Source organism: Cricetulus griseus, chromosome 4 (assembly GCF_003668045.3).
Source record: "Cricetulus griseus strain 17A/GY chromosome 4, alternate assembly CriGri-PICRH-1.0, whole genome shotgun sequence".
Classification (NCBI taxonomy): Eukaryota; Metazoa; Chordata; class Mammalia; order Rodentia; family Cricetidae; genus Cricetulus; species Cricetulus griseus.
In genome coordinates, this window is record NC_048597.1 from 156450060 (window position 1) to 156476757 (window position 26698).

Genomic DNA, 26698 nt, shown 5'->3' on the forward strand with positions numbered 1-26698 from the left:
GTGCCGGGCCGTTCTATCCCAGAGCCGCGTTCCTGCTTCCGCCATCACCGGCGAGGGGGTAGGACGGGGGTTGTGTGGGTGGCGCAGCAGGTCTCGCGATTATTCCTCCTCGTTCTCGCTCTATTTTATTTTATTTATCTTTTTGCCTAGCGACTGACAACAAGCTAGGCAACAGGTTTGCTACACTTAAGGGATTCCTGAAGTGGCCGGGCCTGAGAGTGAGACCCCAGTCCTAGGCTGGGGTTCTTTCCAAATAGAGGAAACGGATCCAGAGGGGCTACAGGTAATTGGTGCTCACGCCAGGAGAACCCCCCGCCCTCGCCGTTCTTCACTCTCCGCGCCCAGCCAACTACCCTGCATCCTTAGCTCGCCAAGAAACCAATGGGAGCCTGTCTTCAAAACGGGTGGAAGCAGTAGAGGTGATGCTTTGGGGACCAGTGGTTGGGGCCGAGACTGGAGTCGGCCCAGAGGTGACCCACAGGCGGAACTCTGTCTAGACTCTAGAGCCTCTGTAGTCCCGTCCCGTCCCTGTATCCCCTCACCCCCTCCAGAAGCCTCAACAGCTGTGGGAAAACTGACCAAACCTGAGACGATCTCAGTCTTCCTATGCATGCTGTGCTTCCCTTGAGTGCATCTTACATGTAGCTTCTGGTTTGTTGCTGGAAAAGGTTGGATGTCGTTTTCCTCTCCAGTTCTCTCGGCTCTCAGCCAGTGCTAGCTCAATAAGGGTTGAAGCTGGTTATCTGCTTGCTCTGGGGTCAGGAAGCTTTCCTTTGGGGGAAAGTTGGGGTGGTGGTGGTGGTGAATGCATCTCTGCACGGACTCCTGAATGTATAGCCCAGGGTAGGAGTTACATATCTCCTTTTGCTTAGACCAAAATTGTTGAGAACCAGACTTACGATGAGCGTCTAGAGATTAACGACTCGGAAGAGGTTGCCAGTATTAGCACTCCAACCCCAGGACATCAAGGTAAGAGAAGAAAAGAGAGACAAGAAGGGAGGTGGTTTTCAAAACACTAGCCCAGATTGGGTTCATGTTTGTATTCAGTAGGCTCCTAGGTTGCTTCAGCACGCGTTAACTCTGCGAGTCAATTACTTGACTTTGTTTTCTCACTCGTTGAGGGAGAAATCAGTTCATTAGATTGCAGAATCTTCGAGTGCAAGCGCACCCCCTTATTGTTTGCTTCATGCTACTGCTCTGTATAGTTTCTGCCACAGATTTGTTGTCTTTTATTGTGTTTTAACTAATTTTTTTAAATTTTTTGTGTATGGGTATTTTTTTTGTTTTTATGTTTATTTCAAAATAGGGTTTTAGTCAGTGGAGCCTAGGCTAACCTGGTACTCACTATGTAGCTCAGGCAGGCCTTGAATTTGAGGTACCCTTCTTGCTTTAGTCTCCCAAGTGCTATAAGCTACCATGCCCAGTGACTTGAAAAATTTATGCTCCTGCCAGCTGTGGACATCTTTTCAGCTGGGTAATTTAATAAGTCAAAAAATGTTAATTTGCATGTATTTGACTTAGAAATCATCCAACATGTTTTCATGCTGGTTAGTCTTACATCTGATTATACTTTTGATTTCGTGATATGCTATTATCTTTCCAGATTCTCTTAATGCTCTTATGCCCTGATTCAAATTCAAATTCACAACTAGCTGCTATTTGCCAGGCTGTAGGTCACTCTTTTCCAGGTAGGCTTTTCACTTGATCCTGTCACTGACCCCATTTAGAGAATACTGAAACTCTTACAGAGGGTAAGTCACTTGGTGTAAAAGATAAGAGTTCCCCTCAGACTGTTCTTCTGTTAGCCCAGCACTCTCTGATGTTACTAATCATATCCCTCACTTTCCCCCTTTGCAGTTCAGTTTCTAGTCATATAATTGCAGTTAATCAGCATAGCATCTAATCCAGTGTGTAAGCAAAGGAATAGTTATAGCAATGTCTTGAATTGACCGAGCTATGACTAGAATTTTGTTTTATTTTTATTTTTGAATAAGGGTCTCATCATGTAGCCCTGGCTGGCCTGGAACTCACTATGTAGATCAGGCTGGCCTTGAGCTCACAGATCCATCTGTCTCTCCCTTACTGGTGCTGGGGCTAACACATGCCATCATACCCAGCCCTTGTTTTTTATTTGTGAGTATGTGTGCACATGGATGTGAGCACACATGTGTAGGCCAGAGGACAACTTTCAAAACTCATTTCTCTTTTTTTTACTGTGATTTTTGGGGACAGAACTCAGGTCTTCAGGTTTAAAAGGCAATTCCCCCCCCAACCCAAGCTATCTAATTGGCTCCTTTCATGTATCTATAAACTTTGTTATATAAACTATTGTAAATTTAGGCTGGGCATGGTGGTTCATGTCTTTAATCCTAGCACTTGGGATTCAGAGGCAGGTGGATCTCTGAGTTCAAGGACAGCCAGGTCTACAAAGTGAGTTCCAGGAAAGCAAGAACTACACAGAGAAACCTTGTCTTATAACAAAAACAAAAAAGAAAAACCAATAAATAAAATGAAAAATTAAAAAAACGTAAACTTAATTTTTTTTGTTTTGTTTTTACAATCATGTAAACACTAACTAATGAGAAACTCTTCTTCTCAGTCCCTCCTCTTTCTGCCAGTCTTCCTAGCAAGCCTATGGCTGATAACAGCAGTGATGAGTATGAAGAAGAAAACAACAAGGTACAGTATAGCCCACAGCTGCTTTAGGGATTTGGGTTCTGGGTTGCTGGTGTGACATTCCCTGAGCATTCACCTCTAGTGGCTTCACATTTACTAATGAGCCCATCCCTGACACAGACTGCCATTACAGCTGGCTTTTTTGTTTGTTTGTTTTTAATGTACATTGGTGTTTTGCCTGCATGTACTTCTGTGTGAAGGTGTCAGAAACATTGGAACTGGGGTAACAAGATAAGTGTGAGCTGACATGTGGGCGCTGGGAATTGAACCCAGGTCCTCTGGAGGAGTAGTCAGTGCTCTTAACTGCTGAGCCATCTCTCCAGCCCCTACAGCTGGCTTTTAGTGAGGAGTTTCATCTAAAATGGGACAGTGTTTCAGAGTTTATTATTATAAAAACCAACTAGGATATTTGCTTTTAAAAATAAAGATTTCAGCCAGGTGGTGGTGGTGGTGGCGGTGGTGGTGGCGGCGGTGGCACACACCTTTAATCCCCACACTGGGAGTCAGGCAGATCTCTGTGAGTTTGAGATCAGCTAAGTCTACAGAGAGTTCCTGGACAGCCAGGGCTACACAGAGAAACCCTATCTCAAAACAAAACGTGTGTCTGTGTGTCTGTGTGTTTATTCCTTGGCTAGAGATAAGCACTTTAGTCCAGGCTGACCTCTAACTCAGAGATCCTCCTGTCTCTGCCTCCTGAATGCTGGGATTAAAGGTGTGCACCACCACGGCCCCACAAGAACTTATATTTTTGACAAGCAGTTTTGACAAGTAAGTTTGGCATTATTGGCCCCAGGCATGATTTTATTCCCAGTACTGTGGTGATGCTAATATTTTGTAAAATATCCATGTCTTAAGACACATATGAGCCTGGTACTGGTGGTGCACACCGTTAGTTCCAGCACTCAGGAGGCAGAGGCAGTCAGATCCCTGTGAGTTTGAAGCCAGCCTGGTCTACAGATTGAGTTCCATGACAGGCTTCAAAGCAATACAGAGAAATCCTGTCTCAAAAAAACCCAAAAAAGAAACAACAACAACAACAAAAAAACCAAAAAACAAAAAAAAACAAAACAACACATATGTCCCTCAGCTATTATTATCCTGAAAGTACAATCACCTGTTTCTGAGGAAAGGCTGGGAAGGCCATAGGCTAGGCAGTTAGGAGTGGCACCTTTTTATGCTCAGCCTCTCCTCTTGGCCCATTGCCCTTGTCTTATTTGTTCTTGGTTATTGTGGCACATATCTACAATCCCAACACTGGCTGAGGCAAGATGATCAAGAATTTAAGGTTAGCCTGGACTACATAATGAGTTCCAGTGCAGATTGGATTATAGAGAGACCCTGTCTCATAAATGACAACCAACTTTTTACATTTTTATTGTCCTTTAAATAGGGGCAGTGGAGCCGGGTGTTGGTGGCGCATGCCTTTAATCCCAGCACTCGGGAGGCAGAGGCAGGCGGATCTCTGTGAGTTCGAGGCCAGCCTGGTCTACAAGAGCTAGTTCCAGGACAGCCTCCAAAGCTACACAGAGAAACCCTGTCTCGAAAAACCAAAAAAAAAAAAAAAAAAAAAAAAAAAAAGTAGTCAGAAAAGTGAGCCCTTTTCCTAGGTTGCTCTCCACAGTTGGTGGAGCCACACTATAGTCTTTAGGCTTCCCGCAGTGGATGGTAGTCAAGACTGGGTTATCTTTCTAATTTCGTACACATCTGTAACTAGAAGAGGACAGCTATTTTTGAACGATTTCTAAAATGACAGTCAATTTTTTGTTTTTTGTTGTTATTGTTGAGACAGAGTTTCTCTGTGTAGCCCTAGCTGTCCTAGAACTCACTTTGTTTGGCCTTGAACTCAGAGAGCTGCCTGCCTCTGCCTCCCAAGTGCTGGGACTAAAGGCATGTGCTACCACTTGAGATAGATCTTTATAAAACCCTGACTGTCCTGGAACTCGCTATGTGGACCAGCCTGGCCTGGAACTTACAGAGGTCCATTCCATCGTCCCCTGCCTCATGAGTGCTAGGATTAAAGGCATGCACCTCCAAGCCAGTCTAACAGTCAATATTCTTAAAGTTGCCCTTTGCCAAAACTGCCTCCTGAGCTGACAGTACTGTTCAGTAGGTAATGATGACCCGAGTTTGATGTTTTGGACCCACATGGTAGAGGGAGAGTTGCAGCAGGTTGTTCTTTGACTTCTATACATTTACTGTAGCATGTACACACCCTCCCCATAAATAAATAAAAATGTCATTTAAAACACTGCTTCCTATGTGGCCAAGGATAAGTTCTTACCAATTATGCTAATATACCAATAAAGTATCCTGAGTAAATTCTAAATTTGTGTTGTTAGAAATATAGATATTAGAAGTCTCTCTCTCTCTCTCTCCATATATATATATATATACACACACACACACATACACTGTTTTGGTTTTTTGACCCGATGTTTCTTTGTGTGGCCCTGGCTATCCTGGAACTAACTCTATAAACCAGGCTCAAAGAGATCCACCTGCCTCTGCCTCCAGAGGGAGTGGCATTTTGAGACAAAAGTCTCTTGTCACTAAGGGTGGCTTTAAACTCATAATCTTCCTACTTCTACCTCTTAAATCCAGGGATTACAGGTATGGGCTACCATAACCAATTTATGTGGCAATGGGAATTGAACTGAGGGCTTCATACATGCCAGCCCTCAGAAACAGCTCTTTTAAATGCATTTTGTTCTTTGAGAAAAGGTGTTATGTAACTCAGACTAGCCCTAAACTGGTTATATAGTCAAGGATGACTTTGAACTTCAGATCTTGTTCACTTCCCAAGTGCTGGGTGTATAGACCTGTCCAGTTTATGTGGTACTGGGGACTGAACCAAGAACTTCCTACATGCTAGCAAACACTCAACCAATTGAGTCACATCTATAACCTTAAAAACTACTTTTACTATTTGTTTATTCATTTTTATTTTATCCATATAGTTGTTTTACCTGCATGCATTTCTTTTTCTTTTTTTTTCTTTTTTTTGGTTTTTAAAGGCAGTGTTTCTCTGTGTAGCCTTGGCTGTCCTGGAGCTAGCTCTGTAGACCAGGGCCTCAAACTCACAGAGATCTGCTCTGCTTCCCAAGTGCTGGATTAAAGACATATGCTACCATTTCCCACCAGCATGCATATATTTCTATGCAACATGTGTGTACCTTGTGTCCATGGAGGCTAGACCATGACATTGCATCCCCTGAAACTGGTATATATAGTTGTGAGCTGCCATGTGGGTGCTGGGAATCGAACCCAGATCTTTAACAATGCTCTTAACCACTGAGCTATCTCTCCAGACCCTAAAAGCTACTTTTAAAGGAGGCTAATTTACCACCTGGCAGGGAGGGCATGTTACAGGCTACAGGCCACAGAGACAAAAATAAGGACCCTGTCCCAACTGTCTCTGCAAGTGCAGACACCACCAGACCCTCTCATAGGGACTTAGGAGAGTAGGATGGAGCGTAGCCAGACAGAAACAAACAAACAAAAAGGTGTGCAGTGGTGGTGCACACCTTTGATCCCAGCACTCAGGAGACAGGTGGATCTCTGTGAGTTAAAGGCCAATAGGAGCTCCTCATCCTGGACTAGAATATGTATAGTCATTGCACTTAACTCACAGGGAGGAGTATTGTGGACGAACCAGACACCCTATGAAGGAGGTATCACTGAGCAAAAATGGGAAGTCCTTACTCTCCAGAGCTGTGTGTGTGAATCCAGGCTCAGGGTTGAGTATCTACTTTATTCTTGTGATATTTTACAGCCCTTACTCTGAGCATTTTTACAAATTAGATGCTAAGTTTCTCTATGAATACCATGAGCCTATAAAGTTTGTCTTCCCTACTTCATCTTTTCCTACTCCCTAAATAATCTCAAGTTGTTACCCCTTTTCCAGTATTTATTCTTTTAGTTATATTTGTGTATCTGTGCATGTGAGTACTGTACCCATGGAGGCCAGGAGAGATCAGACCCCCTGGAGCTGGCATTATAGGAGGGAGGTTGTGAGCTGTCTTTTGTAGGTGTTGGGAGCTAAATTCTGGTCCTCTGTAAGAGCAGTATGTGCTCTTAGCCACGGAGCTTTCTCTTCTACTTTCTATGATTTATTTTACCCTTAATTATGCATAAATGTGTGTAGGTCAGGCATGTGGGGAAGAGGAGTGTTGGTATGTGAATATGAATGCAGGTGCCTTCAGCATCTAGAAGGATCCCCTGAAATTGGAGCCCAGGCAGTTTTGAACCACCTGACATGGGTTCTGGGAATCAAATTTGGGTGCTCTTTAACTGCTGAACCATCTCTCCAGCCCCACCACCTTTTCCTAAATTTAGGGAGTGAGGCTTCTGGATAAAGTTTATGCAAAACTTCCAAAATCAAGTAAAGGTTCCTAACTATAAGTCGAGTCGAATTGTACCCTGTTTCTAGTAGAGAACTATGGTTGAAGAAAGTGGGGGTCTGCTTAGCAGGAGAAGGTTCTCAGGCCTTTAGGGATGGTGCCACCTTTCTAGTGACTAGGTGGCAGAGGTCTGGGCATTATGAGAAGAGTGCACAGTCAGGCTTAGGAATTAAGTTTCTCTTTATATAAACATTTCTTCCCTGCCTGCCCTGCCCAGGAGAAGAAGAAGCCCTCACAGTTGACACCGCAGCGGGGTTTCAGTGAAAACGATGATGACGATGATGATGACTCGTCTGAGACTGATTCTGATGACGACGATGATGATGAAGAGCATGGAGCACCTCTGGAAGGGTAGGAAGGACCCTGTGCCAAGGGCATTTTGTTCAGGAGGCAGTTTGAAGGACTAATTTGGGAATAGATGGCAGCATCTTTTGATATCCTCTACTTGGGTTTTCTCATATCTCAGGAGCCCAGCATTGTGAGTTTTCATTTCTTTCTGGCTCTATTGACTCATCTGCTCCTGTGATGTCACTTAAACTATCGGAATATTTGTGGGCTCAGCAAATACACGGGGTTAACCTAAATCATGGCCCCTGTCTTCCAGGAGCTCCCAGTTTGGGAAATAAGTACATTTGTGCATATGCCAAAGCATTTCTGTCTAGTGGGGCAAACTCCATGCACATAAGCGTTTCCATTTTAGGCTGAGATGCTTCCTGAACAAGAGAGAAGAGCTTCAGGGGCCTCACACTTGGGTGATGCTAAGTAAACAGCAACAAAAAACATTTTACTCTGTTGCAGCCCCATTGTCACAGTGCATCATGATTCACTCCTATAAGTTATAACCAACATGTATTCTGAATACCATCCATTTATACTGGGGATATAGCTCAGTGGTCACGTATTTACCTATATATGTGAGGCCCTGGGTTCAATCCCCAGAACTGAAAGAACAAAACAAAACAAACAAAAAAACATATAAAATACTGTTACTAGCCAAGTGTAATGGTACATACCCGAAGTCTCAGCTACTTGGAAGGCTGAACCAAGAGGATCTCTTGAATCCAGGAGCTTAAGGCCAACTTGGGAAACATAGCGAGGCTTCATCTTAAACAGAAAAGTATAACAAAAATTAATTTAAAAGTTAATTATATAAAACTACCAGTGAACTAAATGATGAAATAACCAATCAAAATTTTGTCTACTTGTTGAAAGTATATGATGTAGCCAAGTGGGTGGCACATGCCTTTAATCGTAGCACTCAGGAGGCAGAGGCAGGCAAATCTCTGAGTTCAAGGCTGGCCTGGTCTACATAGTGAATTCCAGGAGAGCCAGGGATATGTAGAGAGACCCTCTCTCAAAAAGCAAACAAAGAAGAAAGTATATTGTGGTGGGGGGACAGAGAGATGGCTCAGAGGTTAAGAGCACTTGTTACTCTTGCAGAGGACCCAGATTCGGATCTCAGCACCCACACGGTGGCTCACAGCCATCTGTGTCTCCAGTTCCAGCTGATCCAGTGCCCTCTTCTGATGCCTGCATATGATCTATATGCAGGCAAAGCAATCATACACAGAAAACATTTTTTTTTTAAAGTATATAATGTCTATCTGTACTAATAAAGGCCAGCGTATGAATCAGGGAAAGTGGCTCAGACCTGTAATCCCAGCATTCAGAAGACAGGCAGGAGGATTGATGCAAGTTTGAGGCCAGCCTGGTTACATAGTGAGACCCTGACATTTACAGAACTTCTGCTGTGTAGCATTAATCCTGCCCATTGTCAGAGCTTTACCCCAGGAAGCACAGCTTCCCCTGTTCCTCCTGTCTGTGTCTCTGGTGTACTGGCTTGCTTTCCAGATACTGGGCTTTCTCACTTGTTATCTAAAGACACCCCCCTGCCACCGCCCCTAATGCAGCCTCTTGATGACCTCCATTTTGAATATGCCTGTTTTCTTGGGCCCTAACTCAAGACACGACCTTCTCTTTCCCTCTTCATTTCCCTCCTGGTAACTGCCAGTATCCATAGCTAATGCCCTGTTGTTTTTCTCTCAAATTCTAATAAAATGGTTCTTAAGCAGCTTTTAAGTAAGATGTTGAATTTTAAAGTGTATTCATGCTGTGTTGTTCTGTATATGTGGGAAACACTGTCTCTGGAAGGAGGCTGTGCCAGAGACACAGAGAACAACTGTGGCAAGCCATAAGAGAAACAACTTTTACTATATGCATTATAAGTTACTTTGTTTGTTATGTAGCTCAGGCTAGAATGTGTAGTCCTCATACCTGAACCTCTTGAATGCTGGGATTACAGGCATGAACCATCATTTGTTATAGTTTATTATTATTTATATTTTTGGCCCTTGAGGGTTGTTGTTGTTGTTATTATTATTATTATTATTATTTGGTATGAGTGAGTGTGTGTGTGTGTGTGTGTGTGTGTGAGAGAGAGAGAGAGAGAGAGAGAGAGAGAGAGAATATGGAATATGGAGGACAGCTTAAGGGAGTTGGTTCCCCTTCTACCATATGGGTTTCAGGGATTGAATTTAGATCTTCAGGCTTGGTTGCAGGAGTTTTTACCCTCTGAGCCAAAACAAAATGTACAAAAAAGCGCTGGAACAATGGTTAGAAGTGCTTCCTGCTCTTCCAGAGGACCTGAGTTTGGTTCCCAGCAACTATGCCAGCTGGCTTAAAACCATCTGTTAACCCCACTTCCAGGGGATCCAGTGCCCTCTCCTGGCCTTTGCAGTGTGCATGCATGTGTGTGCACCGCCCCCCCACAATCTTTTTAAAAATGTATAGAATATATTTAGTGATGTTGGACACAGTGGCACAGACCTGTAATTCCAACACTCAGGGGGCTGAAACCAGAGTATTGCAGGCCTGTGACCTGCATGAGCTACATACACAAGAAGGCCCTATCTCAAAGAGTCCCAGGGTTGGGTCAGATGGCTCAGAGGGTAAAGGTACCTGCACAAGCCTAAACACTTAAGTTCATTCCTTGGGACCCATATGGTGAAAGGAGAGAACCAACTCCTTCAAGTTGTCTTTGACCTTCGGACACACATTTATTTACTCACACACCATACTCCCTTCTCACCTCCATGTGCATTCACTGGCATGTGTGCCTGCACACATGTGTGCACCATCATATTCATTCACCATGCATGCATGCACACACACATACACAAAGATTTTTAAAAGACACATTGTGGGGCCTGGAGAGATGACTCAGCAGTTAAGAGCAGTGGCTGCTCTTTCAGAGGACCTGAGTTCAATCTCCAGCAGCCACATGGTGGCTCCCAACTATTTATAATGGGATCTGATGCTCTCTTCTGGCATGCAGGCATACATGCAGACAGAGCACTCATACCTTAAAAAAAAAAAATAAAAAGTACATAATGAAATAAAATTAAAAAGAAAAATCACATGGGTTTTTTTGAAGCTTTTTCCTTTAGTTAGAAATAATTGAGAGGTAATTATAATCAATGTCAAAGTTTCTTTGTAAGCGCATCAGGGAAATAGGTAGGGGCAGAAGGTGGGTTCAGGGTCACATTTCTATGGTGCAAATCACATGGGCTACCCAGGGCCCTGCCACCTGTGCTCCTTGAGGGTCACTTTGACCTGCCTGTGTCTCCTTCCCCAGGGCCTATGATCCTGCAGACTATGAGCATCTGCCAGTCTCAGCTGAGATCAAGGAGCTCTTTGAATACATCAGCCGGTGAGCATGAGAACACCTGTTGTACCCTACCACACCTGCCTTGCCCAAGCCATTGCACCCTCTAGTTCCAAGCAACGCTAAGTTCCTTTGACGCTTTTTAGCCCACTCAAGTGACATTTTCTCACTGCTTCCACCTTCCCTCAACTGTCTCTCGTAGGTACACACCTCAGCTGATCGATCTGGACCACAAACTGAAACCTTTCATTCCTGATTTTATCCCAGCTGTTGGGGATATTGATGCATTTTTAAAGGTACACATAGTGCATCCTAAAAACAATTCCCCTGGGGTTTGCTCCAGCTCCTCTATTCTAATACTTCCTCTAATCTCTCTGATGAGAATTGGCTGCCTTAATATTCTTCATTGAATTGGAGTTCTTAATCTTGAACTCACTGGGTCATATGATACAGTATTGTGTGTTTGTCCCCTAATTAACCATGAATTTAGCCCCATATTTATGCTCCGTACATCATGTGGGTTCATTCTAGATAGGACTGGGTCTAGTATAACAGAAGGGTATGCTTTTTACTGTTGACATACTACTGGAAATTCACTCCCGTAAATACTAATTTCCAGCAGTTTATGGGAAACAGAAGCTATAGCTCTGCTGTGGATCCCCCATTTCCTCTCAGTGCTGCTAACCTTTCTCTGAACCAGGTGCCGCGTCCTGATGGGAAGCCTGACCACCTTGGCCTCTTGGTGTTAGATGAACCATCTACAAAGCAGTCAGACCCTACTGTGCTCTCGCTATGGTTAACAGAGAATTCCAAGCAGCACAACATCACGGTAAACTGCTGGTCTAGAGCAGGGCCTAGCTGAAAAGCACAGGATTAGGCCAGAGGCTGCACAGATCATTGATACTAAAAGGGGGTGTAGCTTCAGGCCAGCCTGGGTTTTTAGTGATGGCTTTGAGATAGTTTACATACACACCTAAACACACACCCAAACACACTTTTTTATTTTAAGATTATGCTTGCATGTATGTCAGTACATCTCATGGACACAGTGCCTGTGAGGGTCAGAAGAGAGCATCAGATCCCTTGGAGCTAGAGCTACAAATGATAGTGAGCTGCCTTGTGGGTGCTGGGAATTGAACCTTGGTCCTCTATAAGAGTAGCCAGTGCTCCTAACCTCTGAACCATCTCTTCAGCCCCAGGAGTCACCATTCTAAATTAGACAATTCACTGACTTTCAGTACATTCCTGGAGTTGTATGCTTATCAATACTATACATTGCTTTTCTATGCTAGTCAGGTGTCCTAGCACTGAGCCCTTCATCACTAACTTACAGAGTTTCATCACTTCAGAAAGAAGCCCTTTGGCTGTTCTGTTTGTAAACTCTAGTGACCACTTCATTCCTCTTTATGACTGAGTAATATTCTTTTTATGTATAAGCCACATTTCATTAGGCCCATCATTTGTTCCCACTTTGGTAAATTAGGCAGCTAGAATATTCAAATATAAGTCTTTGTATGGCATATGTGTAATTTTTCTTGGATATATGTGGAGTAGGAGGATTGCATTGCCATTTATTTACTCTGGTCAACATTTTGAAGAACTGCCAGAATGTTTTCTGAACTAGTAGCAGTCCCACCAGCAATAAATGAGAGTTGAAATTTCTCCAAATCCTGACTTACACTTGTGGTTGGCCCTTGTAGTTGCAGCCATCCTAGCAGATGTGAAATGGTGTTTCACCGTGGTCAGCCCTCCCTTTTACTGTGCATCCTTCCCTTGGCTCTGCCACTTGTTGTTTTGTTTTATTGTTGTTTGTTTCCTTTTTGAGACAAGATATCAGGTAGCCCAGGCTAGCCTCAAACTCCTGATCTTCCTGTCTCTACTTGGCACGTGCTGGGATTGTAGTTTACAGGTGTACATTGCTATGCTCAGCTAACAGCACTTTTTCTTCTCTTTTGGCTTTTTGAAATAGGATCTGTCTATGTAGCCCTGGCTGGCCTGGAACTCACCGAGATCTACCTACCTCTACCTCCCTAGTGCTGTGATTAAATGTATTTGCCATCGGGCTCAGCAAATAGCACTTTTCCAATTAGTTGCTTTAAATTACTGTTCTAATATGCTTTCTATTGCTGTGATAAACATCATGATCAAAAACAACTTGGGAAGGAAAGGGTCAGTCTGGTTTACTCATCTCATGTCACAGTCCATTCATTGAGGGAAGTCAAGTCAGGAACCTTAAGGCAGGAACTGAAGCAGAACCATGGAAGAGGACTGCTTGCTGGCTTGGTCTTCCTGTCCTGCTTAGCCTGCTTTCTTATACATCCAAGATCACCTGCTTCACTAAGCATTTCATTTGATGGGTCCTCCCCCATCAAATCATCAACCAAGAAAATGTCCCACAATCTTCCCCACAGGCCAAATTAGTGGAGGCAGTTTTGTCAACTGCAGCTCCCTCTTCAGCTTGTGTCAACTTTGACATAAAACACCCCCCCAAACAAACCTCCAAATAACTAACACAGTTATACAAAACAATGGGTTTCATTACAATGTATCTATAACATTGTTCTCCTTATTTTTCTAGCAACATATGAAAGTGAAGAGCCTGGAAGATGCAGAAAAGAATCCCAAAGCCATTGACACCTGGATTGAAAGCATCTCTGAGTTACACCGCTCTAAGCCCCCTGCGACTGTGCACTACACCAGGTGATAACTGCAGGTCGCTAGGCAGTCTCTTTCCTTCATGACAGTACATGGCAGAGATAGGACTTCACCACTGTAGTTTATAGTAACTATCACCATCTGTGACCTTTACTCCTGAGAAAAGGCCAAAACCTGAGGGTAAATTGGATCAACCCGAGGTCCTTAAAAAATGTACATTTACACTGTGCTTCATTTGATTTAGAAATAGGAAAGTTGGCAGCTGTTGGTACAAACTGCGTGTGGATGCAAAGTTGAGAGTTCTCTGCATTGTTAATTAGCTGGCTGCTTCAAACCTACGCCCTGGTAAATTTGGTTTTCCATTCTAGGTTCTCCTGAAACCCTGGTGTGCCCAGTTGAGGACTTGGTTTAGAGGTAGTTGATATCATTGGTCAATGATTCCTCTTTTTATCTACTTCTCCACTTTTAGGCCCATGCCTGACATTGACACACTGATGCAGGAGTGGTCCCCAGAGTTTGAAGAGCTCTTGGGAAAGGTGAGTGGGAAGCAGTAGGAGTAAGTGTGGCATCCATCCAGGGCCCAGTGTTTTTATTTTCTGTGTTACCACTCTGGCTTGTAAATGGAACTGGAACCCATGACAGAAATATATACAGACTCTAAAGCTTGATCATTTTGCCAACTGAACACACTTATGTAACCAACACATTAGATTAGTAAACGGTATACTGCTAGCCTTCCAAAAACCCCTTCTGCTCTCCCCTTCCAGAGGGAGCACTGCCTGTTCTTGTACTTTCTCTAAATCTAAACGCTTCCCCTTTTCCATCCCTGCACTGGAGATTGAACCTAGGACTTCATGCATGGTAGGCGAGTGCTCTACCACTGAACTAGTCATATTATCAGCCCTCTAAACATACTCTTATGCCCTCTTCTTCTCTACACGATGGGAGATTCATCCATGTTATTTTATGTCTTGTCTATTTTCATAAATGAATTGTATACTGTCCTTTCATTGGTGGTGATAGGCATTTGGATAGTTTCCAGTTTCCATGTATTGCAATAATGCTACTGGGACATTCTGTCTGTCAGGCACCTCTGATAAACATGCCCTACCTGCATTATTATTTTAGGTGCCACTTTCTCTGGTGGTGATTTTTGTGTTAGTGTAAGAAGCTAATGTTTCATTCATAATTGCCAAGATGTTTAAATCTTATCTATCCATCCTTCCATCTATCTTCTGTCTGCCTGTCTGTCTGTCTAACAGTCATCTTATTTCCTGGGAATTAAACCAAGTACTTTATCAAGTGAGCTATGTTCTTTGCCCTGCACTCTAATTATGTAGCAAGAGAAAAAAAATTAGGAAACCTTTTTTTGTTGTTGTTGTGGTTTGTTTCAGAGACAGGCTCTCACTGTGTATCCTAAATTGGAACTGACTATATAGCCAAGGTTGGCCTCCAACCCATAGTACTACTCCTACTTCAACCTCCTGAGTGCTGGAATTACATAGATAAGCCACCACACCCAAGCAAAACCAAAGTTCTCTTTATTTTTAATTTTTTCACTAGCATACAAACTATCAGCTTTTAGTATGTCATGTTCATACATACTTACGGTAGTTGAGCCTTTCTCCAAGTCCTCTCTCCTGTCACTGTGTCCTTCCACTTTCATATCATGTGTATTCTGTGACCCTACCCACTCTCCCTTAAACCATTAATTTTCCCTTCTCAGGGCTCTTTTTCTTGTTTCCTAGCCTCTTCCAACAATTACTCTCACATAAATACTTATATGTAAAAATTAAAAGTGAGGGGCTGGAGAGATGGCTCAGAGGTTAAGAGCACTGGCTGTTCTTCCAGAGGTCCTGAGTTCAATTCCCAGTAACCACATGGTGGCTCACAACCATCTGTAATGAGATATGGTGCCCTCTTCTGGCGTGCAGGCATATATGGAGGCATAATGTTGTATACGTAATAAATAAGTAAATCTTTAAAAAAAAATTAAAAGTGAGAGGCTTCATTTGAGAACATAATTTATTTGTCTTTCCATTTTCCTATAAATTTTACCTCACATTTCCTTATGGCTAAATAAAATTCTGTTGTGTACAGGTACCACATTTTCATTGTCTATCCATTGTCGATGGACACTGGACTGAATCCATTTCCCTGCTGTTGTGAATAGTAAAGCAGCAATAGTCACGGATGAGTGTCTCTGTAGTAGGCATCCTTCGGGTGTGTGCTCAGGAGTGCTAGAGATGAGCCATATGTGTGCACATTTGCTTTTTAGTGTTTGCTTTTCCAGACGGGGCTTCTCTGTGTAGCCCTGGCTGTTCCAGAACTCATTGTGTAGACCAGGCTGGCTTCAAACTCAAGAGATTCATTTGCCTCTGCCTCCTGAGTGCTGGGATTAAAGGTGTATGCTACCACCACCTGGCTCTGTTTCTAGTTTTTGTTTTGTTTTGAGAAACCCCATACTGATATGTAAAGGGACTGTGCCAGTTTACATTCTCGCTAGCACTGAGTAAGAGTCGCCATTCTCCACATCCCTGCCGGTGTTTGTTTCTGTTTTCTTGATGATAGCCATTGACTGGTGTGAAAAAGAATCAAAGTAATTTTACTTTCAAGGAAATGAATATAGGTTCATTTTTGTACAGGGTAAGAAATATGGAATTCATGCCACTGTTTTACAAGTGGATATCTGGTTCTGCTAGCACTAGTTACTGCATAGATTCCTTTTCCAGTGTGCATTCTTACAGCTTTGTCAGAAATTAGGTGTACATACTATGTGTTTTGTAGGTCCTTTTGTCTCCACTGTCTTGTTTTGTGGCAGTCCTGTGCTCTCTTTGTTACTGTGGCCTCCGTAGTATAGTTTAGGTAAGGTAATGTGATACCTTGGCTGTGTTCTTTTTGTTTAAGACACTTTGGACTATCTGTGGTCTTTATGTTTCTGTATGAATTGCAGAAATGTCTTCTCTGGTTCTGTGAAGAATGCTACCAGAATTTTGATGGGAATTGCATTGGATCTGTAGAATATGTCCACTAGCATAGCCATTTTCACAATATAAATTATAATTGTGAGGGGAGTGTAAACATGCCATGGTCTACATATGTAGGTCAAAGTCTACTTTATGGAGTTGGTCTCTCCTTCCACCTCTGAGGATTGAACTCAAGCTATGAGGCTTGCGAGGCAAATGTTTTACCCACTGGTTGGATCCTCTGCAAGAGCAGTGTATTTTTTTTTTTTTAAGATTTATTTATTATGTATATAGTATTCTGCCTGCATGTATGCCTGCACACCAGAAGAGGCACCAGATCTCATTAGAAATGGCTGTGAGCTACCATGTGGTTGCTGTGAATTAAACTCAGGACCTCTGGAAGAACAGCTAGTGCTCTTAACCTCTGAGCCAGCTCTCCAGCCCCAGTGTATGTTCTTAATGGCTGGGCCTCTTTCTAGTCCCTTGTTTTTGTTTTTTGTTTTTTTGAGATGGTACCTCTGTGTAGCCCTGTCTGTCCTCGAACTCACAGAGGTCCACCTGCCTTTGCCTCCCAAGTGCTGGGATTAAAGGGGTACACACTACTGTCCAGCTTCCTGTCCCTTTTTTTGTTTGTCTGCTTTTGACATTGTCATGATGTAGTCACAGATGGCCTGAAACTTACTATGTAGACCAGGCTGTCCTGGAACTCATAGCAATCTGTCCATGAGTTCTGTCTCCCAAGTGTTGTACCTAAAGGCCCTTTTGAGCCTTTTGACTGTAGTCCATCATATGTTGCTTCCAGGTGAGTCTGCCCACGGTTGAGATTGATTGCAGCCTGGCCGACTACATTGACATGATCTGTGGTAAGCCCTTTCCCGTCCTCCCTAGCCCTGTCTCTGGCAGCTGTGTTCGAGGCCTTTGTAAGGGCTTGCTGATCCCTGCACAGTAGGGTCTTGATTTGCAGTCTTCACTGTAAGCCAGCTGTGCTGTTGGTAACCCTCGAGGGTGGTGTTGGGGCTCAGTATTGAACTCAAAAGTAACATATCCCATTTAGGAGGGGAGTGCAGCCTAAACAGAAGTACCCCAGTTCCAGAGCCTGTTTGCTTCTGTCCCTGTGAGCTCTTCTTTCTTACAGCTATCTTGGACATTCCTTTCTACAAGAGTCGGATTCAGTCCCTCCACCTACTCTTTTCCCTCTACTCAGAATTCAAGAACTCCCAGGTAAGACAAGCAGCAGGGCTACCAACACTGCCTGGGGCCCTGCTGTGACTGTGTTCTCATTTGGGGTCACAGTGCCTTTCCCATGATTTAAGTGAGCAGCAGAGGAGACTGGGTAAGGGAAGTAAGAGAGGATGTGCTTTAGATGGAATTTAGTGAGGAGCCAAACACAGAAGCACAGGGCCCATGAATGTGGGCAGGAAGGAAACAGAAACAAGGGTTTGTTTTGAAGGAGATGGGTACATTGCTGTTGTTTTCAAGGATAAAACCAGTGTATTGGCTTGGAAGTAGACTTAGGACATGTTTGGGGATCTGTCTCACTATGGCCAAGGCTGACCTGGAAATTATGGTGTAGCTTAGGCTAGCTTTGAACTCACAGTGATCCTCCTGCCTCAGCCTCCCAACTGTTGGGATTAAAGCTGGTGCCACCTTGCTCAGTTTAGCCTAAAGGGGTTTTAAAGTAGTTATCAGTGTTGGAGAGATGTTGGCTCTAAGGTTAAGAACACTGGCTGTTCTTCCAGAGGTCCTGAATTCAATTCCCAGCAACCACATGTTGGCTTACAACCATCTATAATGAGATTTGGTGCCTGCTACTGGTCTACAGGCAGACATGCAGGCAGAACACAGTATACATAATAAATAAATACATAATAAATAAAGTGGTCATCCTTGTTAGAATGTAGCAACTAGCATATTCCAAACTGTGTCCTCTCTTTCTTGTAGCATTTTAAAGCTCTCGCTGAAGGCAAGAAAGCATTCACTCCTCCGTCCAACTCTGCCTCCCAGGCTGGCGATGCAGAGACACTAACCTTCATCTGAGCCGCCTCCTAGGGCTGTGCTTCAAAGTCTGATGACGACATGGTCTTTGCTGGCAGCTTAACATCGGCCTGCTCCACAGCTGGACCCAGGCAGCACAAGTGCTGCTGCCTGTCTGCACGAGCAGGGCACACGTTTGCCACTGGGTTCCTTCCACCTGCCTCCCTCCCATTGTCTTCCCCAAGGAAGGACATATCCATGCTACTGTGGGCATTTGAGTTGGAAGAACTGGATTTCTGAGAGCCACAGGACACAGGTTGGGGGTGGATCTTCCAAAAACACTCTTTGGTTAACTGGAAGTGATTTTACACTCACTCCAAGTGTTCCGTGTGATAGAATATATATTTGGTTTTCACCCATGGCTCTTGGCTCATTACTTCATCATTGTGATTTCCAGAGTGACTAGGATAGGGTTGGGGGCCTCAAGTCAGGCCTGCCTCTGCCTTTTAGACTCATGTTCTTTCTGTCTCTGACCTTCTACCCCCCCTTTCACCTGCTCTTTTCTCCCCAAGCCGGCCTCAAGCTGAATTTCTTCCTCAGGGCAAGACATGGACTTTGCTCTTACAGTCTTACATTCTTCTATTTTTCTTTTGTTGTGGGGTATGAGACAGGGCTTCATGTAACCCAGTTTGGCTTTGACTTGGCTGTGCAGGCTGGTCTTAAAGACCTGATCTTCCTGCTTCCACCTCCACCTTCCAAGTGGAAAGCTTACAGACATATTCAGCCAAGCCCAACTTACTCTCAAATCTTTTGGCCTGCTTGGCTGATGCTAATAGATCAAGACCCTCATTTAGATGGGGTCTTGCCCCTTCTTAGCAAGGAAGCAATACTGAGGAATTTCCAGACCCTACTCCCCCCACTCCAATCCACAGCATTAGATCAGACCATTTTTGCCCAGTCACATGTCAGCATAGTGGTTCATGTTTCAGCTGTGCCTTTGTCTCCATGGAAACTTCAAAGGTCACGGTGTGGAGAACTTCCTAACAGTCAGAGACAGGGAAGTTCTGAGAAGGTGGCATGCATCTTACATGTCTTTTTTAATTTTAAAATAATCTTAGTAATTTATTTTAGACAGGGTCTCTGTACAGCCCAGAGTGGTCTATAGTTCACTATGTAGCTCAGGCTAGCATGAGCTCTTTATCCTCTTCCCTTTGCCTTCTGGGTCCAAGGATTACAAGCCTGAGCCACCATGCCCACTGTTCACCTCTTCACCTGTATCCTTTGAATGTCTTTTTTTGATAAACTAGGAAACGTGTCTCTCTGAGTTTTACAAGTTGTTGAAAGCTGAGGAGCAGGTTGTGGGGACGCCTAACTTATTACTGGTTGTTAAGAAGCAAAGGCAAGAGCATGTGGCCTTAAGGGAGCCTGACTGTGGCAGTGTTAGGAGACAAGCTGCTTGAGTAGGGAGAAGTAGAGGATAGATTTGGGAACTATTTTGGAGTGGTATCAGCCACTGTCCATTTGGGAACCTGAAACCATTGTAGTTGTTTTGTTTGTTATTTTGGTTTTTCGAGACAGGGTTTCTCTGTGGCTTTGGAGCCTGGCTAGTCTCAAACTCACAGAGATCCACCTGCCTCTGCCTCCTGAGTGCTGGGACTAAAGGCATGCACCGCCACGCCAGGCTCATTGTAGTTGTTTTTAACAAAGGATATTTAACACAACAAATTGGTTACAAAATTATGAGGAAGGAGCTGGCAAGATGGCACAGCAGGTAAAGGTGTTTGCTACAAAGCCTGGCAACCTGAGTTTAGTCCCTGGGATGCACATGGCAGAAGGAAAGAACTACCAAAACTTGTCTGAATACACACTTGCATGAATACTTGCATGAATACACACACACTTGCACACACAAATGTAATTTTAAGAAGTGTAGTGTGGGAAACCAGTAAAACAGAAGGGAGAATGGAGACTGATGGAAGTACAGAGAAGTTAAAGATTGCTGCCTAGAACAAGAGTTGGCTGTGGCTAGATGCTGAGGACTAAGGAAGATTGCAGAGCCCCATCCACCACTGTAGGGACTTTGAATAAAGCTGTTGCTTCCTCTTCTACCTCCCTGCCTCCCATGACAGATACCAATGCAGGCCAGGAATTGGGATCCAGCAGCATGTGAAGAAGGACTTATCTTTTGTCCATTTGGAAGCTCTGAGCCCTGTCTTTTGGAATTTTTATAGAGACCTCATTATTGCACAGGCTTGATTGACTCCAGGACAAATATGTAGAAATAAGACTAGCCCCAAAGAATGTGATCTATTGCTAAGATGCTATCGAGGGAGACCTAGCAAGGCCCCTCTGTTTGCTCCTTCAGTATTCCCTTCTTTGGAGAGACATGCCAATAGAGGGAGAACCAACAGAGCCTGGCGATAGACTAGACATGGGGATGGAGAGAAAGGCAGCTTGGGTGTAAGCAACTGAAGGGGTAATGGAGCCAAGTACTGATGGGAAGCAAGTGGGACCAGGGTGGATTGGAGGGAAGATTCCACTGTCAAGCCTGACAGACCAACATACACAAACTCAAACCAGCTGTTATTATGTCTGGCTGGAGGCTTCATTGCTGCCTCACTGGGACACTAGGCCAGGTGCTTTGCTTTCTTCCTATCACGAGGAGGGGAGGTGTGTTGTGATTGGAGCCCAGATCCTCCATTAGGTTTTCAGGGTACAGACTACCGTGGCTGAAGCTATTACTCATGGTAGTTAAGGTGCCTGCTGTGTGATCAAAAACTCATTTAATACAGGGAAGATTGGCATGGTCCCTGCACAAGGATGACACGAAATTGATGAAGTGCTCCATATTTTCCCTCTGTTTGAATCTGTTTGTGTTTTGTACAGGGCAGTATCCTCTGTGTTATTTTGTGGTTATAAAACAGTTGGAAGTGTTTAGAGAGGAGAGGGCTGTCTATGCATTGGTAGTGTAGATTAGTAACTGAGCACCTGTGTGACAGGCACCAAGCCCCAGCTTCCATCCAGCACAGCAAAAAGAGAAAGGGGTTGAGGCCCATTCTAAAACATACTTGGAAAACCAGGGTGGTGGTACAAGGCTGTAATCCCAGCCTTGAGAGGTGGAGGCAGGTAGATCAGATGTTCAATGTTATCCTCTGTCTCATAGTGAACTCAAGGCTAGCCTAGACTACATGGGTCCCTAGCTCAAAAAACAAACACAAATAAAAATTGTTGAAGAAATGAGCAAAGACATACTTATTCAGTCAAGGTAGTTTACTGTGTGTGCAGCACTAACCAGTAACATGAGAAAAATTACAAAACAAGATACCAAGAAGGGAAAATATATTCTGTTCTCCAATTACTTACATGTTGCTTTTTAAAAGCTTTCTTAGCTCTTTGGGGTTATATAGGTTCCTGCTTTCTCTGTGTCCCCCCAAATCTGGCACTGTTGACTTAATGTCCACTGTGACCATCCCCTAAATAGGATGGGGCAGCCAGGGACCAGTTGGGGATGTTGCTGGTTTGGGGAGAGACATGCAGTGAGGAAACCCATCAATCCTGAGTGCTCAGAGCACTCGGTCACTGAAGGCCAAACTAAGAAGGCCCTGGACCCTCCTTTCTCCAGGGAATGTGCTTAAAGTGGGAGCACTTGTACAAAACATTGCATAGCTACGTGCATCCTGAGGGCCAGAATCACCTCTTCCTGCTCATCTTGTGCTAACACCAGAGGCTGGCACCTGGGGCTTCAGCCATGGAGGTCATGTCTAGTGCATGACTTTTGATGTCCAAGAGGAGGTAGGGACAAAAGTGCAGAGAGAGATGCAACAAAAGGACTAATTTGTGCTTGGCCATGTTCCTGGGCAAGGGGCTGGTTCCTGAGCAAAGGGCAGTTTGGTTCTATACAGCTAGCAGGGGGCTGTTTTCCCTGAGGGAACAAAGCTGCATTGCATAGGAAGGACATCTGAGCTGTGCAGGGACCATTCTATCCCCCACCCCCCACACACACATAGGCATCCCTCTGCCTACTGTATGAGGTGCAGGGAATACTCATGTGTAGCATATAGTAGGCCCATCTCTTACATGTGGGGTGACACCTGGACACAACAGCCAGAGTTCCATCTACCTGGGACCAACTGAGTTGAGTACAAGGGGCCTAGTTTTGACCAAAGGTCTTTCCAAGGCTAGACCATGAAATACATCATGCATGACCCACAGGATACCCCTACCAGGAGGGCCATGTGGCAGTGGCATATCTTCTTCATGGTCACAACATGACCAGGCAGAGGAAGGCTTGAAGGAGACACTGGGGTTGGGTGCCCTGGGAAGTTCACAAGCCACCTGGGCCTTATGCCTCACCCTCAGAGCCAGATCTCATCACTGCTGACACTGGACACTCGGTAGATGTAGCCCAACATTGGGAGACGGATGAAGCCTGAGGGTCAGAGATACCAGGAGCTTGGTAACCCTGGCTCTCTGGAGCATGGGGTAGCCCCTTCCGCTCCCAGCACCAAGGGGCATTGGGTATAAGCACAGGGGTGTGAAGAGGAGGTAGGGAGGACAGCAGGGCTCAGTACCTCGGCTGGTGAGAAGGCCACCAGGTTCAGCTTCTAGAAGCTCTGGATGGCTGCTATGCTGAGGCACTGGCCGCTCTGTTGCTTTCCCTGTTGGGTGACAAATAAGGTGGTGCCCAGGACAGGACTTTGCCTAAGGGGACATGTCTCTGCCTAAGAACCAGGGTCTCTCTTTCTTAGAAGTTGTAAAGATTAAGCACAGAGAGAACTGGCCCCAGACATACCTCTGAGATCCGGGGTGAGGTCATTGAGCTGAAGGTTGGATGGGAGGGACATGTTCTCCCGTGGCAGGCGTACATTACTCAGTTTCAGGTTATTGGAGTCACTACAGGACAGACAAAGGCTAAGATAGACCCTGATGCCAGCAGGTATGCAGTCGGCTTTGAGGCTCCATCCAGACCTCCCAGAAGCCCCCAGGTTACCACCTGTCTTTTAGTTTAAAATCCAGTGCCTTGCATTTTAGTTTAGCCCACCTGCCCAGCCCCAGGAAGCATTACCTAGATATCAGAGATGGGCGCCGGGAGGGGCCTGAGGACAAAGAAACCATGCCACAGAGTCAGTGTGCCCTCCCATGCTGGGTTCTGCCCCCTGCCCATTCAGACTCAAGACCCTTGAGCCAAGAGCGTCTGGAATGCCCATGCCTGGCCCTGGGACCCGAGACAGCTCTGGTACCTGTCCCTGCTGCCTACAGTCCATGTAGTCTCACCCCCAGTCCTGCCTTGCAAGTGCTCTGCCACATGCCAGAGACAGCTGCCTCTTCCCGGCTCTGCCTACCACCCTTGCTGTTGCTCACCCCCAACTTCACTGTCACTATCCCACCGCCCTTGGCCTCTGCTGCCTCTGGCCCTACCTTTAGTTTTCTTCTCTTTCCTGCAGACCAGACAGGCCACCAAGGTACTGAACCCCACGAGCGTGCCCAAGGCAAGCCCTCCAGCCACAACGATGCCCAGCAGTGGCACTTCTACTCGGGTGGCCAGGAGCCCTGTGGATTGTCCACTGGTTAGTTTGCAAGTACCCCTAACCCCGACATGCCATAGCTCCATATACTCTGTCCTTGCCCAAGGTGGCTGGGGACAACTCATCTACAAGGCCAACCACAGGGCAACAAGTCCTCCCTTTCCATTCCAGGACCCCTGCACCCACCTGGGGCTTTGCCAAGCCAGTTGCATACCTGGAACCGGAAGTGAGGCACTGGTGACACCCACATCATTGGTGGCCACCACTGAGAGGTTGTGAGCCAGGCTGCGGAGCTGCAGCTGCACTGTGTGATTTGTGAGCCAGGGATAGTTCTGAGCATCCAGCACCAGGAAATCAGAGGCATTGACAGTCACTGGCCCATCCTGGTCAATCCAGGTGACATTGGCAGGTGGGTTGGCCCGCACCAGGGCAAACAGGACAACCAGAAGGCCTGGGCCCTGAGCTTCCTGATACTTGGCCCCGACCTGGGCAATCTCTGGCTTAACTAGAGCAGAACAGAGAATAACACACTCTCATTCTGGCCCCTCATGCTGGCCCTTCCTTCCCAAATGTGGAGGGGAGCAAGGGCCTAGGAATCTCTTCAGAAAGAACATCAAGGAGCAGATAGCTAGGCCTGCTGGCACAGCATCAGTTCACTGAGGTTAAGATAGAAAGCCAGGGACTGGGGATGCGGCTCAGTCAGTAGAAAGCCCTGGGTTTGATACCTAGCAAAGCATAAAACCAGGTGTGGTGGTCATGCCTGAAATCTCAGCATTACGGAAGCTGAGATGGGGTGGGGCAGGGGGTGGGATGGGGCACGATTTCCAGTTTGAGGCTACTTTTGGATATGTAGCAAGACTGTCTTAAAATATAAAAAGCCTGGGCTGAGGACATAGCTCAATTGGTGTTTGCACAAAGTCCTGGGTCCAGTCCTTATACCACACATGGTGGCACCTGCCTAGGGTCTCAGCCCTAGGGAGGTAGAAGCAAGAAGATCAGAAGTTCAGAGTCATCCTTGGCCACATAGTAAGTTTGAAGAAAGTCTCAAAGTATAAAATTAAAAAATAGAAAGGATCTAGATTTGCATCCTTGCTCTGCTTTTTAACCTTGACCTTGTTTAACATGTTTGTGCCTCGATTTCTCATTTGCAAAACAGGGACAAAGAAAGAAATCCCTTATAAGATTAATGAGGATAAAGAAAGCTACATTTTCAAAGTGTTTGTGAATGCCCTGTTAAAGCTGAGTGTGTCATGCATACCAGTAATCTCAGCACTAGGGAGCTGAAACAGGAAATTTTCAAGTTCAAGGCCAGCCTAGGCTATGTAGTAATACTACCTCAAAACAAAACACTCAAAACTGTTCTGCTGGGGGTCCAGGAATGTCTCTCCCCGCCCACCTCAGGAATACTTACATTGCACATTGAGAATGACAGAGGCATTGGCTGGCCGGCCACTTCCTGGGTCCTGCAGAGAGCAATTAAGCTCATGCTGGGCACGCTGGGCAGTGACAGTGAAAGTGCTGGTGCCTCCAGAGAAGGCCTCCCCGCCCACACTCAGGAATCTTGAGGTGGTGGCCTCCTGTAGCTGTCCATCCAGGTACCAGGCTAATTGGGGTGTGGCAGATCCACCTGCCACCCGACAGGTGAAGGCATGGCGCTCATTCTCTCGAAGTGCTCTCTCAGTCCAGGTCTGACCATCAATTTGTGGCGCCAGCTCCCCTTGACCTGGAACACAGAAGACAGCCTCTGGGAAGGGCTTAGGCAGCCCATGGTGAGGTCCAGTTACAGAGGGGCAGCAGGCCAAGAGACAGGCAAGCTGGTTTCTCTCATCAGGGCCTGGCAGGACTTAGGATAGGGAAGTGGAGATAGGGGAACCCAGTTCTGGAGTCTGAAGTGGGTATCTTGAGATGCAAGCAAGGAGGGCAAAGATGGGGCTCTGGCCCCTTGAATGTTTGGTCAAAGGATGAACAAATACCTGAACTTAAGAGGGCTGGCAAGAGCAGCAGCGTGTGCCGGAGGGTAGCTTGGCTCAGAGGCAGCTCCATAGTGGTCAGGGATTGGCCTCCAGGCTGCTGAGAAAAGGGTATATAGCCTTGGTACCAGCCAGGTAGGCCTAGCAACTCCCGCAAGAATTTACCATGCACTGGAGTAGATTGGCCCACAGTGGCCAAGACACTGACACAAACAGGCACAATCAACAACCCAAACGAAGAGACAGTGTGGGCACAGAAGCCAGCATTGACAGTAGGTGACCGCAGACAGACAGACAGACAGACAGACAGACAGGCAGGCAGGCAGGCAGGCAGGCAGACAGAAAGACAAGACAGACAGACAAGACAGACAGACAGACACACACACACACACACGCACACACACGCGCGCGTGCGCGCACACACACACACACACACACACACACACACTCGGTCCACACATGCCCTTCCCCCCAGGAGATCGTACACACATACACACACACACACACACACTCGGTCCACACATGCCCTTCCCCCCAGGGGATCGTCCTTCTCCTGACCGGGTCCCCTCCTGGACTGACTTTCCTTCCCATCTCTCGCCATGCACCCCTTTCCCAATCTCCGCCGCTCAAGTGAACTTGGGATGAGAGCATCGCGGAGCCGGGACGGGGGGTCGCAGAAGCATCCCTGTCTTCGGAGCATCCTGGCTCACCTGGCTCCTTCCCGAAGCAGCGCCGCGGCAATCGCATAAAATCTGGGGAGCGCCGCAGTTCGCTGCAAGGGCGGGGCCCAGGCCAGGCAGGACCAATCGCTGCCCGAGCACCCGCAGGTGGCCGCTCCAGCCCCGCCCTGTCCCACCCACGCCGCGGC

General features: G+C 45.8%; 2 protein-coding genes and 1 non-coding gene across 9 annotated transcripts; 2 read left to right on the top strand and 1 right to left on the bottom strand.

Annotated features, from left to right (window-relative positions):
- On the top strand, positions 1–18756 carry Ift46 (intraflagellar transport 46). Of its 4 annotated transcripts, XM_035443629.1 has the most exons (13): positions 1–58; positions 151–283; positions 873–969; positions 2600–2679; positions 7294–7427; positions 10711–10785; positions 10943–11036; positions 11441–11569; positions 13319–13440; positions 13865–13931; positions 17164–17224; positions 17497–17582; positions 18303–18756. In XM_035443629.1, exons 4-13 carry the CDS (start codon positions 2635–2637, stop codon positions 18396–18398), a joined length of 909 nt encoding a protein of 302 aa, XP_035299520.1. In that variant the 5' UTR covers positions 1–58; positions 151–283; positions 873–969; positions 2600–2634; the 3' UTR covers positions 18399–18756. The 4 variants fall into 4 exon arrangements, with proteins under 4 accessions (XP_035299520.1, XP_027267792.1, XP_035299521.1 ...); XM_027411991.2 differs by lacking the exon at positions 1–58 and having other exon boundaries at positions 65–283; XM_035443630.1 differs by lacking the exon at positions 1–58 and having other exon boundaries at positions 281–419.
- Positions 7422–26683, bottom strand: Tmem25 (transmembrane protein 25). 4 transcript variants are annotated; one of them, XM_035443628.1, is made up of 9 exons: positions 25834–26683; positions 25272–25583; positions 24075–24365; positions 23754–23885; positions 23401–23431; positions 23128–23228; positions 22907–22993; positions 22689–22764; positions 7422–8180 (listed from the first exon to the last, which is right to left on the bottom strand). In XM_035443628.1, exons 1-8 carry the CDS (start codon positions 26528–26530, stop codon positions 22691–22693), a joined length of 1725 nt encoding a protein of 574 aa, XP_035299519.1. In that variant the 5' UTR covers positions 26531–26683; the 3' UTR covers positions 7422–8180; positions 22689–22690. The 4 variants fall into 4 exon arrangements, with proteins under 4 accessions (XP_035299519.1, XP_027267785.2, XP_035299518.1 ...); XM_035443627.1 differs by lacking the exon at positions 7422–8180 and having other exon boundaries at positions 21588–22764; XM_027411984.2 differs by lacking the exons at positions 22689–22764; positions 22907–22993.
- LOC113835314 lies at positions 21083–21189 on the top strand. The gene has a single exon (XR_003484756.1). It is a non-coding gene; the product is annotated as a U6 spliceosomal RNA (small nuclear RNA).
- Positions 26684–26698: the final 15 nt, after the last annotated feature.